Consider the following 14,987-nt stretch of genomic DNA (forward strand, 5'->3'; position numbering starts at 1 on the left):
TAGTGTTGGATTAGGAAGGTGATTAAGGCGTCATGCGGAAGTTTACAATTGTAAATAATATGATTGATAAATTAGACGACACATAAAACTATACTAAAAGAAATATATTATTATATGATATGACCAATTGACCTACATAATTTAAAACTAATTAAAAAGAAAAATATTAGAAATTGTTGAGAGAATAAATCTCCCCATAAACAAAAGTCTTTAAACGACTACATTGTGGATGCTATTGTTTTATGCTATGAGAATAGAGATCTTCAATTTATAGATCTCCAAATTTTTCCTCTAAGGAAAGAATAAACCAAATATGGAAGAATATTATATTTTCCTTTCAGAAAAAGTTTAAGCATTTATAGTAATACTTTGACTTTTCTTTAAGAAAAAAATAAACTTCAAACAAGAAAAGAAAATCAAGGCAAAACCTTAACAGATAGAGTAATTACTAATTACTAATTAGGATCAGAGCTTTAGTCTAACATATTTTTAGCGTGCACTTGACTATTGCGTCAAATTCAAAATTATATATAACAAATACGAATTATGTAAAATATCATAGAGATACAACTCCATTTAAATGAGAAAAAAACATCAACATATTTAGTTTGATCAATAAATTACCCTTTCTGATTTTAACAAAAAATAAACATTCACAACGTACTTTATTTATGTGCACAGCTTCTGGCTTCTCAATTATCATATTTTATTTAATTATAAATATAAAAATTAAATAAGCAGTTCTCAATAATCATATTTTATTTTAAATATAAATATAAAAATTAATTTGAAAATACATATTTAAGTAAGTATTCATATCACAATTTCTATTTCTTTATTAGTTGAAATTGTATTATCAGGATTATTGTATAAAAGAAATTTGAGAATCAAAATTAATTTATACTAAATTAAATTAAAAAATTAAAAAAATACTTAAAAACAATTTTGATCAGCTTTTAACCTCCAAACACCTCTAGTCCTATCACAATTAGATTTCTACGGTATAAGTGACTTCCTACTTCTATTAGGCTACTCCTCGTTTTACTATAATCTATTTTTTTTTTATTTTTTTTTATCAATTTTGTTGTCTCCACCAGGTAAGTTGTGAACTTTAATTCAAGGATTGATCATCTTTTTGCTGTGAATGATTAATATTTATATTATGAACTTGCAATATTGTTTGTTCTGTTTGTTTTTTCAGAACACTGAAAACTCTTTCGGATTCCATTAATTGCATGAACTGAACAAACGAATTTTTTCCACAAATTTGTGATTAACTGTCCGTCCAATTTTGGTATAGTTCTATTTATGGGGTTTCAAACGTTTTATATAGTCTCAGATGTTTCCCAATGTTTTATAGGGATAATTTCACTTGATGCCACACATTGCTTTGTGGTAAAGAAAAAAACGAGTGATTATTGAAATTTAAAACTAATTTTGTACTTAGGAGAAAGGTGCATTCAACAATGAGTATCTGAATGCGTGGTGTAGTGATCAATCGAAGGTATTCACCATATATTATAGCGGCGTCAGTTGTTTGAACTACACTCCTGTATCCCGTGCCTGCATTCGTTTATCTTGCAATTATATTTGAATGTCAGATAAATCTCATCTTTCAATTCTTGTTTTTGTATTAGCTCACATGGATATATGTGCATTCTAGGAGAGATATGATTAGAAACGAAGTTATATAGGGAAAGGTGAGAGTGGCCTTCGTGGCGGATAAGATGAGTGAAGTGAAACTGAGATGGTTCGTACATGTGAGGAGAAGGTGGACAGATGTGCCAGTTAGGAGGGTGTAAGAGATTGACTGTAGTAGGAGTTAGGAGAGGTAGAGGTAGGCCGAAAAAGAACCAACGGAAGTGATTACACAAAACATGACACAACTTTGACTTGCTGAGTACATAACCCTAGATAGGAAGGTATGAAGGTCGAAAATTAGGGTAGAAGGTTAGTAGGTAGCAGAGTATGGTTGTCCAATGGGTGGGAGAGGCAGAGGGGTTAGCCACATATCCTCTTCTCCGTATTAGTAGTAATATTTGGTAATAGTGTAGTTTCATATTCTTCTAATTGTTCTACCATCTGTTACTTCATTTTGCTTTGTATCTTCGTATTTTGTTGCCATTTTTTCTTCTTGCAACCGTTATCTACATAACTTTTCTTTTGAGCTAAGGGTCTATAAGGTTCACATATATCTTATCCTCCCCAGACTTCGGTCGTGAAATTACAGTGGGGTATGTTTTTGTTGCACTTAAAGATGCATCCCTTTTCGAGTGCAACGACATGCTTAAAGCACATTACTAGCTTTCTGTTTGTCTTGTAACTGGTTTCTGTCTTGGGAGAGTAAACAAGCCAAGCAGGTGCAATGTCATTAGTATTGACATGGATCTATACATCCACATGCATTTTATTCATCAGAAAGTTGCTCAGCCTGTTGCTCAATGTGATTCAATTATACAAGCAGTTTTCTTATTTTTCATCCCGTGTACCCCCTATATATTGTTCATACTTGTTGGTTTGAATTGAAGGTTACAGTTCTTTTGCCTTAGAACAGGAATTGTGTTATGTACTGACCACTCTAATCATTCAGATATTTGTGTTCGTAATGGACTTTACAAGTAGAGGCAGAGCCTGGTTCGACAAAATTGGCGAAAAGCTGGAAAATCTGTGTTGTGAAGTTGATGCTAGATCTCAGGTATCATTTGTTGGCCTTCCATACATCTTAAGTGCCATTTTATTTCTTTGGCTTTTAGTCTGTTACTTCTTTTAGCTTTCCTTTTTCTCGGTTTTGTTATCATTTGCAAATCAAATTAAAACATGTAGATCGGTACATGTTGGAGGACATTGCAATTGGTGCTTTCATGCACATATATGCACAAAATACACAGATACACATTTCATCCATAATTACCACCTCTTTGGTGTTCTTATTAGTCTTTCTATTCCCGCAAAAATAATGGATGGTAGACTTCAGCTACCATTAATTGTGGTATCATGTATAATCTGCAAACCTCTAGTTTTTTTGTGAGTTCTGGTTATTAAAATTAGGTTTCTGCCAGTTTATGATGTTCCTTGATACATGCTTGTTTAGTTCATTCATTGTGTGTTGGCAGGAACAGATTAATTTTGTTGAAAGCCAATTCCAGATAGCGAGTGCAAGTCTGAAACAATTTTGTGCAGGGGTTATTCAAGAAATACTCCCAGGATCTTTGTCAGCTGTCGAGGAGGAGACCAGTAATTTATCTTCAGAACAAAATAGAGAAGAACAACATCCAGCTTCTGAGCTGTCAAACATCAGTGTGCAAGAAGATAGCAAGGATGAACTTTCCTGTTCAAACTCGTCTTCCCTCAAGCTCGCTGTGGAAGCCATGGAAGGAGTGCATGCTGCTCCATCACTTCAGCCAACAGCAGATAAGGCGATGAAGATGTCTATTGAGGATTGGGAAAATATACTAGGTTTTACTGGTAAAAGTTCAGCACAAGTTGCTTCTACTGAGGAAACTTTAAAAATGACATTATCTTGTGAGGGTGATACAAGAGTTGAAGTTCCTGCCAAATCTTCGACAATTGCATCATCAGTTGAATGCCTAGAATTTGACCCTTCTATGCAAGAGGGGAAAACTATAGATTTCACAGATCATGGTGCTAACACTTTGAATGTTCCATCATTAACTTGTTCAATTTACTCTACTGAGTCACAAGAAAGTGTTCTTGATTTTGACGAAATAAATTCTAATGCAGCACTTCCAGCAGTATCAAATGGTATGTTCTCCCTAGTCTTAAGACTGGTATATCTTCTTGTTGGTTGTTTGTATGATGCTAATTTTCCCCCCTTTTTGTACAACTTTTTCTCCCTCAATCAGAAGAGTCCCATTTGATTTTGTAACCTTTTTAGTTTCTTGTCAATTTTATATGGCAATACTTCCTTGGTAGCTCTGGCTACTTTCCTTTTTTTCTGCTTTTGTGCTGATAATATAATCGTTCTGTAAGTAGTAGCTCAGTTAGAAAGCATTGCTTTGATGGACTAGGTAATTGCTGTATGTAAAACTATTTATCAAAAAAAAGAAGTTGTACAGGACACTACTACATAGAATTGATAATTGATTTATGCTGACCAGACATGACTCTTTAGTGTGTGCGCTTAAGTTCTTTTCTTGGTTAAGCTGTCATTCCTTGTTTGACATGCATAAAGGAGAATTGTAAGATTGAGAAATCATTGGCATCGGCCTTTAACATCTGTGTTTCTAATGGATAAACAATGCAGGAGCGTCTGTGGATCATCTTGTAGATGAACCAGTTATTGACTCGGTTCCTGAAGTGGCATTTGATGGAAACTGTGTTCTGGTGGATAAAGATGATTTTTTTTCAGGCACTGAAATCCATGGAGCTCATATCTCTCACAAGGTCTTGCCTCCTGCCTTCCCCTTGATTTTATATTTTTGCATTGGATGCCACTTTTTCTTCTAACAAATTAATTTGTTTCATATCACCTTCCTTTGTTTGTATGTGTGTAGTCATTTATTGACTTGTGATTGTTTTGCTTTCAGAAAAATATGGCAATGCTAAAGGTGAAACTAGAAAAACAGAGAAACAAGGACGCAACCAAATGTGAGGATCTCAGTGTGGAATTAGAGGAATCAAATGCAGAAGGCAAGGCAATATCTTCTCCAACTGACAAGTTGGAATTGTCACAAGAAGGCTTTTATGAATCAGACTGGGAGATCATCTAAACAGATGAGCTCATCCAGCGACAATCATCTAGACAAATAGGCTTCAAATGAAGCTCCAGGAACAGTACAGAGATTTAGTAATAAGCTCCAAACGGAACTTCCTTAACGATTTTTTGACATTCTTTAGTCAAATCAGATTAATCTGCTTTTTCTGTTTTCTCATTGACTATAGTTCTCGAGATGAATGCTTCATATTTTTTTAGGGTATAAGTAATTTTTTTGCCTCGGTTATTATCTTTTCGTTGTAGGTAAATTTTGTGTCATCATATCGTATTATAACTCATGTTACTGATGGCGAATGAAGCTGTAAACTTGTGGTCAAAACTAGTTCATTTGGCCACCCTCACCATTTTTCTAAAGTTGTAGCAGCATCATTTGATACAATGTCTCATCACAGATTAGTGCCGACAAAATGAGCCCATATTTTGGTAACCTGCTCATATTTTAATGGGTTGGGTGAGTGACTTTTTACATGGGTTGATACCCATATTCAACCCAATAAAAATATGGATAAACTATGGGTAAAATATGGATTAGCCAAATGGGTTAAGCTTCTAACTTTTATTCACTTAAAATTCATGATATCACCAAAAATATTGTAACTTCTCTTCCTTTTTATGTTCTTCTATAAAACTAATTATTTTTCTCTATAATTGAAAAGGTGAAGTTTTTTGGCCCTCCAAAAATATATATTTTAAATGTACATTTCTTTTGTTAATTATAATTATATTTTTTTATTTGTTTAATTTTATATTGAATAATAAATAATAGTGTAAAATAAGCAAATCATGTACTATTGACATTGCTTAAAGTGCATTAAGCATGTTTTAGTTCTAAAATTCAAAAAAATATTTATTTTGAAATTAAAAATATGTTCCCCTTGTTATTACATAAATTTATTTTATATTGAAAAGTTATAGGATTTTTTTTACTTTTATGATTCAATAAAACTAGTTGAAGCATTTTCAACATTTTTCATCTAAAAAAAGACTAAAATATTTTCTCCATGTTGAATTCTTAAGTAGAGTACTATTTACTCATGAAAATATGAGTAAAATATGGATAAACTAGTATTTTACCCAACTCATTTGTTACCCAATCCATTTTTACCCATATCAAATAAGGGCGGATTGAATTATTACCCATTTTATGTTGACCCATTTTCAACCCGCCCAATTTAATCCAACCCACCCATTTGCCACCACTATCGCAAATGTTTGTATCTCCAAATTCCCTAATTTTGACCATTCTTACCCATGAAGAATCAGTGAAGGTGTGCTTATATGAATGTGGATACTTTTTTAGCTACAAATAACGACTACGCTTCAGTTGAAGTGACTGTGTGAATTCTCACTTCTTTTTTAGCTAACATATGTATCTAATTCGATACAATTCTTAGGGCCCGTTTGGCTATGCGATATGGTATCATGATATGGAATCATGAGATGAAATTGAAGTTTTGTTTGGACATGTGATCGATATGGAATTTTTGTATTGTATATTTTCTCATAAACATAAAAATCTCATAAGTTGTAATACTATTAAAATAGGCTCAATTGTTTAGTCAATCTTATCAAATAAATAAAAATTTATAAAATCGCATAATAAATTATTACAAAGCTATTTGTTCTCCACTTAAGTAATTGTTTCATCTAACTTTAATTTAATAAAAAATTGAACATAAATTGTAGTGTACTAGTCTTTATTATAATCCTCCCACATAGTACGGATAATTTTCTCACGTTGAACTTGCATTTCTCGATCATGTGACCGAGAAGACGAACCAACATTATTACTTTGAGCCATTTGTTGGTCAATATCATCCGCAACTATATTTTCATGCTCTTAGACCATAAATATTTCATCAGTACTTTTGTATTCTCGCAAATAATTATGTAACACTACACAAGCTATGACAATTTTCACTTGTGTATCAATATCATAATGGTTCATGCCTTGTTTCAATATTCTAAATCTATTTAATTTTCCGAGCTCCAAAAGTTCGTTCAATCACATTGCGCAGAGATGAATGCCTATAATTAAATAGTTCTTTGGCATTTTGAGGCTCACTTTTACTTCCTCGGTAATCTTGCAAATGATAGCGTAGTCCTTTGTATGGAGCTAAAAATCCTTTTGTGTTTCGAAAACCAGCATCAACAACATAATATTTATCTACCAAAAAATATTTTATAAAGAATTACTAAAAGCATATGTGACGTAAATGAGACAACTTTGTGTAAATAAATAATATTTATTCTAAGGATGTAATTTAAAGTTACCATGTGAAGGAAATGGAAATTGTGGCGTTGGTTCAACAAGTGCATTCTCAAGTACTTTACAATCATGTGCAGTACCACTACTAAAAAACTGCTTAAAAACGACGGAAGAAAAATCGACGGACAGCGTCGCTCCAAAAAAGCGACGGACTAAGAGATGTCGTCCGTCACTTTTTAATTAAAATAATTATTTTTAAAACTACTTTACAAAAAGCGACGGACTGCATCTCTTAGTCTGTCGCTTTTTTACGGATTTTTGCACTAAATATATATATAATTAATAATAATTTATTTAATATATATAGAGACGTCGTCCGTCGCTTTTGAACATAAAATAAATTGGAAGCATTATAGAATGCACTTCATAAAAATAATGTTTGTAAGAGTAATAAAAATAGTGCTTCCAACACAATGCAAAGTCATAAAATAAATACTATCTTTTTAAACAAAGTTGATAGGAAATATGTAACTAAATACTAATAACGTACACATAAAATATAAATGTGCACTTATTAAGGCCATAAAATAAATTTATTACTCAATAATCGGCTGGTGTGAGTTAAAGTGACTATATGTTGGTGAGAATAATAAATTTTAGGTCGGTGAAAATAATAAATTTTAAAAAGTAATGATGTGATTATAAATTTTATTTACATATGAAATAAATGGTTAGTAGATATAAATGTGGGGTTGTTTTAAAAAAACATAAGCTCATGGATCAATTTTTGTATTAAAATATCTGAATTCCCATATAATTCCATATCATGATTTTTGGAGAATATGGAATCACATCTCATGATATGGAATAATGAGATGGAATCAGCGTAAAATCGCACGTCCAAATGTTGATTCCATCTCACGATACCATATCGTGATATGATATCGCATGGCCAAACGCCTACTTTGTGTCATACTTGCTCATTTTATATTATACACCAAAATAAATCATTTTCTCTTCCCAATTACTAATTTGCTTTAATAATCAATCTCTCTATTCAACTTCCCATTATATGCATTCTCCTTGCCCCTTCCATAATTTCAATTAATATCTGTTTAGCTCCTTGAATATCAATCCACTCTGAGTTTTTTTTTTTAATATTGTAATATATTCATTTTGTTTTCAAATTATATGTTTTATTTATAATTAAAATGATGATATCTTTTAATTTAATTCCTAAAGAGCAATATTTTTGGTGATTTTATGAAATACAAATATATATACCATACATATTTCACTCTCTCGTTTTAAAAAAAGAAGAAGATATATTCATTTGTTGGCAAAAGTGAAACAAAAAAGGAAGAGAAAGGTAGAAAAATAACTAGAGGAAGAGAATTGTCTGTTTCCAGGAGAGTCCATTTATGGTATCTTTGAATGTGTAAGAATTGGGTATTGCATTAGTAAAAGCTAAGGAGAGTTGGGGTTTGTGTATGGTATAAATAGAGAGCGACGAGTATGGCGGACAGTTATTTGGGACCCTCTCCACTTCTTAAGCCCTCTTCTTTATATACCTTTCCTTTCACTTTTTCCCCATTTTCAGGTTCCCCCAGATCTCTTTCTTTCTCCTTCATGGCCTCTAATTGCTCTTCTGCTCGTCACTGTAATTGCTCCTCTACTAGTTCCTTCACTACCCATCAACCTTCTATTCTTGTTTTCTCAGGTACCTATGTTGCGCTTTTTCCGTTTTTTGTTGGCTAGATTGTTGATTTACTTGTTTAATTGATTGGTGGGGTATGTAAATGTTGAATATTGAAAAGTACCCACAAACCAAAAAGCTCATTTTTATTGTTACTGAGATGAGAATTGGGTATTCTGAATGCTAGTGTTTTTGGGTACTAATTCAGAGGAATGAAGCTTTATGATGTTACTTGCAATATCAGTTTATTTCTCAATAACATTTTGGTTGTCAGTGCCAAATGTGGGTAGAGAACGTAGGCAGTGTTTAGAATTGGCATTTTGTTTTGAAGTTTAAAGGAATTGGATTTTGTCCGGTTAATATGCAATTTCATCTAAAATAATTGGATCATTCCCAGTTCAGCATTTATTTTCTGCTTTATTTTTTTGACATAAAATGTTTGTATATCAACATAGGAAGTAGATAAAGTACCAGAAAGGTCATTTGGTGGGTGTTGGGGATAAGAAAGGAATTCATATTGAATATATAAATGCCATAAAAATATGTATGAAGGAGCTGTGGCTAGTGCAAGAATTATAGTTGGAGACACAGAGGAGTTTCCCATAATCGTGGGTTTAAACCAGGTATCAGCATTGACACCATACTTGTAATCTTATAGATGAACTAACTAATACAATACAAGATGAGGTCCTATGGCGTATATTATTTGCTGATGATATTGTGCTAATTGATGACACCAATGAAGGTGTCAACCAAAGGTTTGAACTATGGATAAATACTTTAGAGAGCAAGGGTTTTAGGATAAGTAGAAGTAAGACTAACCATATGCATTAGAAGTTTAGTTGGCATAAGAAGAATGAGGTTGAGATAAGAATATGCTGGATTGTGCTGCCTTAATGCAAACAATTAAGATTTTAAAGCTTGATCTTCCAAGGTAATGGTGTCATAGATGAAGATGTTACAAATAGAATAGAAATAGGATAGCTGAAAAGAGAAGTTCTACCAGAGCTTAATGTTATATAGATATTTACCAAAGCTAAATGTAAGTTCTGTAAAACATTTATAATATCAACAATGTGATATGGGAGTGAATGCTTGATCAGTAAAGTCCAAATATTCACAAGCTATGTTGCTCGGACTCTTCAAAATTTTCAATGGGTGAGTGTCAGATTCTCAAAAATAGTGTATTTTTGAAGAATCCGACAGGGGTGTGGCAACATTTTTGGATAGCTCGAGCGACATAGTCCACTAGATGAGTGTCATAGAAATACTTGATGCTAAGGGTGGATGTGGGATCATATAAGATTACAGAAGATACCTTATCAAAAAAAAGATTAGACAAGATTAAAAGATGATCTCATTCGATAGAAGGTGCAAGTTGGACACATCAAGAATAAATTGAAAGGTCCCTTGGGATGTTTTAATATCATTTCCTGCACCAACATGATTAAGATCCCGTTTGGCTTAACTTTTAAAAAAGTAGCTTTTTAAAAGGTCAAACTTTAGTAACTTTTAAGTTAAAAAATGAAAAGTAGGGGAGTACCTACTTTTTAACTTTTTAAAAGTCATTTTAAACTTATTTTAAGTTATTTTTAACTTTGCCAAACACCCTCAAAAGGCTAAAAATAACTTTCAAGCAGGCTTGACCAACTTTTAAGCCAATCCAAACAGGCTCTAAAAGCGGTGCATGAAGGTATTAAAAGCGGACAAAGTAGGACTAAATTCTATGTTGCTCAGGCTCTTAAAAAATGTCGATGAGTGTGTGTCCAATCCTCCAAAAATATTAAATTATTGAAGATCTGACACGTGTGTGACAATATTTTTGGGAAGTCTGAGCAACATAGTCTAAAATCACATGTACAAAAATTGTGTTGGAAGACCTACAATCTCTAGGAATACATGTAAACCTAACCAAAAATAGGGTACAATGGAAGAAAAAGATTTATACAAGCGATATGAATTAGTTGGGAATATGTTTTTTTCATGTTAGTACATTTACTCTAGGAGTCTTTTAGTCCTGTCAGAGATTTATATGCCAGTAGAAAATTTAATGAACATAGTACTTTTTATTTTTATTTTGTGTAATGTTGGTAAGGAAAAGTGTGGCGACATGGTTAGCGAAGATTCATATAGTGGTGGACCTCAAGTTGGTTGATATTGAAGGTGTAGTTGTATTATACATCAAGACTCTTGATGATTACTTTCTGAGAACTTACTACTGCTACAGGTGGAACTGCATTTAATGGTGTGGTTGAAGAGCTTAAGAATCTAACTACACGTGTAGCTCATGTGCTCCCTGTTTCTGATGACGGAGGAAGTACAGCCGAAATTGTTCGTGTTCTTGGTATGGTTAAAAGTTCCAATCCTTTCTATTCTGTATCTTTCCTTTTTGGCACTCTTTATTTGTGTTCACTAAACTGGTGCATCTGAAAATTAGTGTTAGCAGTATTAATAAGACATGACTTCCCCACGTTGTGCTTGTTCTCCTCTTCTTCCTTACCCTGGCAAGTCTTTGTGAAATAACTCCGATGAGAAGAAAAAAGAAGGCACTAATAGCACATGACTTCCCCACGTGAGATATATTTGGGTGTGTGATAGTTTACATTTCATTTTAGTTTGCTGTGGACTGATATCTGAAGAGTTACGGTGACTAAATCTTCGTTGGGAGAAGTGCATACACTTTTCCAACTATAGCTAGTAATGTTTTAGGCCTTCCCAAGAAAAAAAGAGAAGAATAAAGTTTCTTCAGAAAATAAAGTGATGTATGACTGTTGGTTATCTTGCTGACTACAGTTATGTTAATGAGTTTGTTCCTCTGTTTAGCTTTTGCATCATTCTTTACGCATGTTTTCTAGCAACACGAATGAAAGATAGAAAAGTTGACCGTGAATATTTAGGTGGTCCTGCTGTTGGAGATATACGATCAAGATGTTTGAGATTATCCGACCAAAGCACATCAGAGGCTCGTGCAGTCCGAGTATTGCTTGGTCATCGTTTACCTCTTGATCCACGAAGAGCCAAATCAGAATGGTAGTTAAAACCAGATAGTTTGTGTAACACCTTCCATCAATTCTGTTCATTTTCTCTACAATGCTCATGGATTCTTCTCCAAAAAGTACTTTGTGGAATTTTTGGCTACAAGTCTTCTTCTTATGCATGCTCAGTGGTAAAATATTATCAACACAGATTAGATGGTTATATAGAATAATTGCTATGCCATGGTCATGGGTTCCTTGGGCTTATCATGATTTTTCTTATATGATAGCTAAACTCAGGTGGAATATTAACTACAAGATTTTTCAAAGAGGTGAGTCAACAGGTAGATCTTGAGGAAAGAACAAAAATGTTGGATCTATTTTGGTGCAGATCTGTTTATCTGTGTTTGTGAACTCCTGAACAATAACAATAGCTATAAAATTGAAGGATGTAGAAGAAACCCAAACTGTCAGACAAGGCTGCATGTAAATGACCTAGAAGAAATAAAAGATTCATAGTATTAAGAATTAATTCTCAGAAATTTGATAGGAAGAAGATATAAGCTTAGGAAACTACCTAGGTCAACTACTTGGAGTAGTAGCATGCCCACACAAATGTGAATTTTTTTACTAAAATGATGGCATCTTAAAGGAAAGAAAGAAAGACAGGAAGAAAAAGAAGGAAATAAACAGAAAAAAAAAGAAGAAAAGAAAAACAGTGGTTCCTTTGAGAACCTTTTCATCTTTTAACCGGTTCTACTGAATTCTGTATACCCACTTATACTTGTTAATTGATCATGACAGGTATGAAATTGTGGAGGGCAGCCATGAACTTTGGCAAGATGTCTCAAAACCGTATAGGGAAACTATAAGAGCTTTCTTGGCTTACTTCCAGGATCAGGTTGGTCAATTAGGTACTTCTATATTATTAACTGTTTCGAGTTGTCTTATTGCTTTCTAAGATGCATTATTGCCTTGAAAATTATCTTGCAGAATTTGGTTCTTCTTCCTTAGATGTGGCTGACTTTGTTCTTCATCATTATTATGCTATTTAATTCATCTTTGTCTTTTGTTGATGGATAATCTTTGCATCCAATGCTTATTGCTGCATTAAATAAGGTTATATACATGTAATATATTTTTCATCAGTTTAGAGGGGGAGTTACATCTTAGGGCACAAGTTGCCAAATTTGGAAAGAATAAGGAGTTCAAGTCCTATAGAATGGATGACTATACCTAAACTTAGTGGTTTTAAGCAGTGTATTTTAACCCATTGCTGTAATTCTGTCATATAAAAGAAGTTCTGATTCTTGTTTATAATTTTATTATCGAGAATAGGTTCCCAATAGCTTCATTGCACCTAATAACACCTACTACTGTCCTAATCTGGATGTCTTTATTATTAGTAGGGTTATATTGACCTCCAGTTTAGATTGCCCCCTTCCAATTAATGATTTTATGATAGGGGACTGGGTTGATCTTAATTGAATCAAACTTCTGCTTATGGCGTTTAATGGCCAATGAATCAACCAAACACTTACCAATGGCAGTTAGTTTGCAGCTTGAGTGTATAAATATTCACCTCTTGAGCACTTATACTAAACGGTCAAATCATTAATATTCCTTCAAATTCTATATGTAACCTTATCCAAAAATCAATGTTTCTTTCTATCGTTGTACCAGCATTCCATGGTGTTGAAATCAGATAATATGGTCGAAACTTTTGAAGCTATTTGCTGGTTGTTGTCAATTGTCATACATAATGATGAAACTTCCACTGGAAGTAAAAGATACTTTATAATTGCTCATTAATTGGGTCTTTTTTTTCCCTCTTGAATGGTCGTCTTTAGAAGTTGTTGGCTTTGCTATTGAACCAGTTGTTGTCTCTTTCTGTTTTCAGATTCTCCGGCGTTCAGATGAGCGTTTCTGTTTCAGCAATGGAAGGTATCTTACTAATTGTCTGTATAGCTTAATATTATCCTTTAGTCATTGTTCTGGGTGGTTTATTTTTATCAGTACTTGTAATAGTGACTGAAGTTGGTAACAAGACCTTATTACACTTGCAGTATAGGGAACTTTTTCTTCGCTGGAGCACGCATATTCTTCCAGTCTCTAGATGCAGCAATCTTTTTGTTTTCACGGGTTTCAGAAATTCCAGCAAAAAGTTTTGTTCTTCCCGTGATATCTACAAATGAAAGGCTTACCCTGGGATGTGAGTTATCGGTATGATCTCTATGTTAACAAAAACAATTATCCAACCTCTCCTTTCTATACCTCGACTCTTTAATTATTCTGTTCGGTACCTTCATCATCAGGAGCCAAGACTCGGGTTAGAACGGTTGGAGGAGACTCGGAACATTTCCCAGTTGAGATGGGGTTGCACCAGGGATCAGTCCTTAGCCCTTTTCTATTTGCTTTGGTGATAGATGAGTTGACGCGGTCCATTCAGGAGAATGTCCCATGGTGTATGTTATTTGCGGATGACATAGTACTGATTGATGAGACGCGGGACAGAGTTAATGCGAGGTTGGAGGTGTGGAGACAAACGCTGGAGTCCAAAGGGTTCAGGTTGAGTAGGACCAAAACAGAATATTTGGGGTGCAAATTCAGTGATGCATTGGATGAGGCAGATGTGGATGTGAGACTTGCCACACAGATCATTCCTAAGAAAGAAAGTTTTAAGTATCTTGGGTCTGTAATCCAAGAAAGTGGTGACATCGACGATGATGTCACACATCGCATTGGGGCTGCTTGGATGAAATGGAGGCTTGCCTCTGGAGTCTTGTGTGATAAGAAAATCCCGCCTAAACTTAAAGGTAAGTTCTACAGAGTGGTAGTTAGACCGGCCTTGTTGTATGGAGCGGAGTGTTGGCCAGTCAAGAACTCACATGTTCAGAAAATGCATGTTGCGGAGATGAGGATGTTGAGATGGATGTGTGGGCACACTAGGAGCGATAAGATTAGGAATGAGGTTATCCGGGAGAAGGTGGGAGTGGCCTCTGTGGTGGACAAGCTGAGGGAAGCGAGACTGAGATGGTTTGGACATGTGAAGAGACGGGGCGCAGACGCCCCAGTGAGGAGGTGCGAGGGGCTGGTAGTAGAGGGTACGCGGAGGGGTAGAGGTAGGCCCAAGAAGTATTGGGGAGAGGTGATTAGACAGGACTTGGCCCAGCTACACATTACCGAGGACATGACTCTAGATAGGAAGAAGTGGAGGTCGCGTATTAAGGTTGAAGGTTAGTAGGGTTAGCGGGTTGTCTTCCCTTGCGAGGGTTTGGGTTGTTAGCGTTTGGTGCAGTCCTAGCCTTTTGTTGTTTACTGCGTTTCACTCCCTATATCTTTCTTGTTATTGTCTCATTGGTTGATTATACG

General features: G+C 34.3%; 2 protein-coding genes across 4 annotated transcripts in view; both read left to right on the forward strand.

Moving 5' to 3' along the window:
* Positions 1 to 1,144: 1,144 nt before the first annotated feature.
* LOC102594840 (uncharacterized) lies at positions 1,145 to 4,896 on the forward strand. Its single transcript, XM_006362361.2, has 4 exons — positions 1,145 to 2,695; positions 3,114 to 3,762; positions 4,265 to 4,404; positions 4,548 to 4,896. Exons 1-4 carry the CDS (start codon positions 2,606 to 2,608, stop codon positions 4,728 to 4,730), a joined length of 1,062 nt encoding a protein of 353 aa, XP_006362423.1. The 5' UTR covers positions 1,145 to 2,605; the 3' UTR covers positions 4,731 to 4,896.
* Positions 4,897 to 8,268: 3,372 nt separating this feature from the next.
* LOC102596390 (uncharacterized protein YNL011C) overlaps positions 8,269 to 14,987 on the forward strand; it is a 35,254-nt gene continuing 28,535 nt past the window's right edge. For all 3 annotated transcript variants that reach the window (XM_006362365.2, XM_015302970.1, XM_015302969.1), the window contains exons 1-6: positions 8,269 to 8,664; positions 10,868 to 10,984; positions 11,538 to 11,670; positions 12,420 to 12,516; positions 13,516 to 13,559; positions 13,682 to 13,838. In XM_006362365.2, coding sequence (XP_006362427.1) covers positions 8,460 to 8,664; positions 10,868 to 10,984; positions 11,538 to 11,670; positions 12,420 to 12,516; positions 13,516 to 13,559; positions 13,682 to 13,838 — 753 coding nt within the window. In that variant the 5' untranslated portion in view covers positions 8,269 to 8,459. The remainder of the gene's footprint in view (positions 8,665 to 10,867; positions 10,985 to 11,537; positions 11,671 to 12,419; positions 12,517 to 13,515; positions 13,560 to 13,681; positions 13,839 to 14,987) is intronic.

This window comes from Solanum tuberosum, unplaced genomic scaffold (assembly GCF_000226075.1).
Source record: "Solanum tuberosum cultivar DM 1-3 516 R44 unplaced genomic scaffold, SolTub_3.0 scf00386, whole genome shotgun sequence".
Taxonomy (NCBI): domain Eukaryota; kingdom Viridiplantae; phylum Streptophyta; class Magnoliopsida; order Solanales; family Solanaceae; genus Solanum; species Solanum tuberosum.

Bases quoted from the DNA above. Each gene is read 5' to 3' on its own strand.
- LOC102594840 (XM_006362361.2), top strand. From the start codon at position 2,606: ATGGACTTTACAAGTAGAGGCAGAGCCTGGTTCGACAAAATTGGCGAA. The intron at 2,696-3,113 runs GTATCATTTGTT...GTGTGTTGGCAG, and splicing joins AAGTTGATGCTAGATCTCAG to GAACAGATTAATTTTGTTGA. The intron at 4,405-4,547 runs GTCTTGCCTCCT...TTTTGCTTTCAG, and splicing joins GAGCTCATATCTCTCACAAG to AAAAATATGGCAATGCTAAA.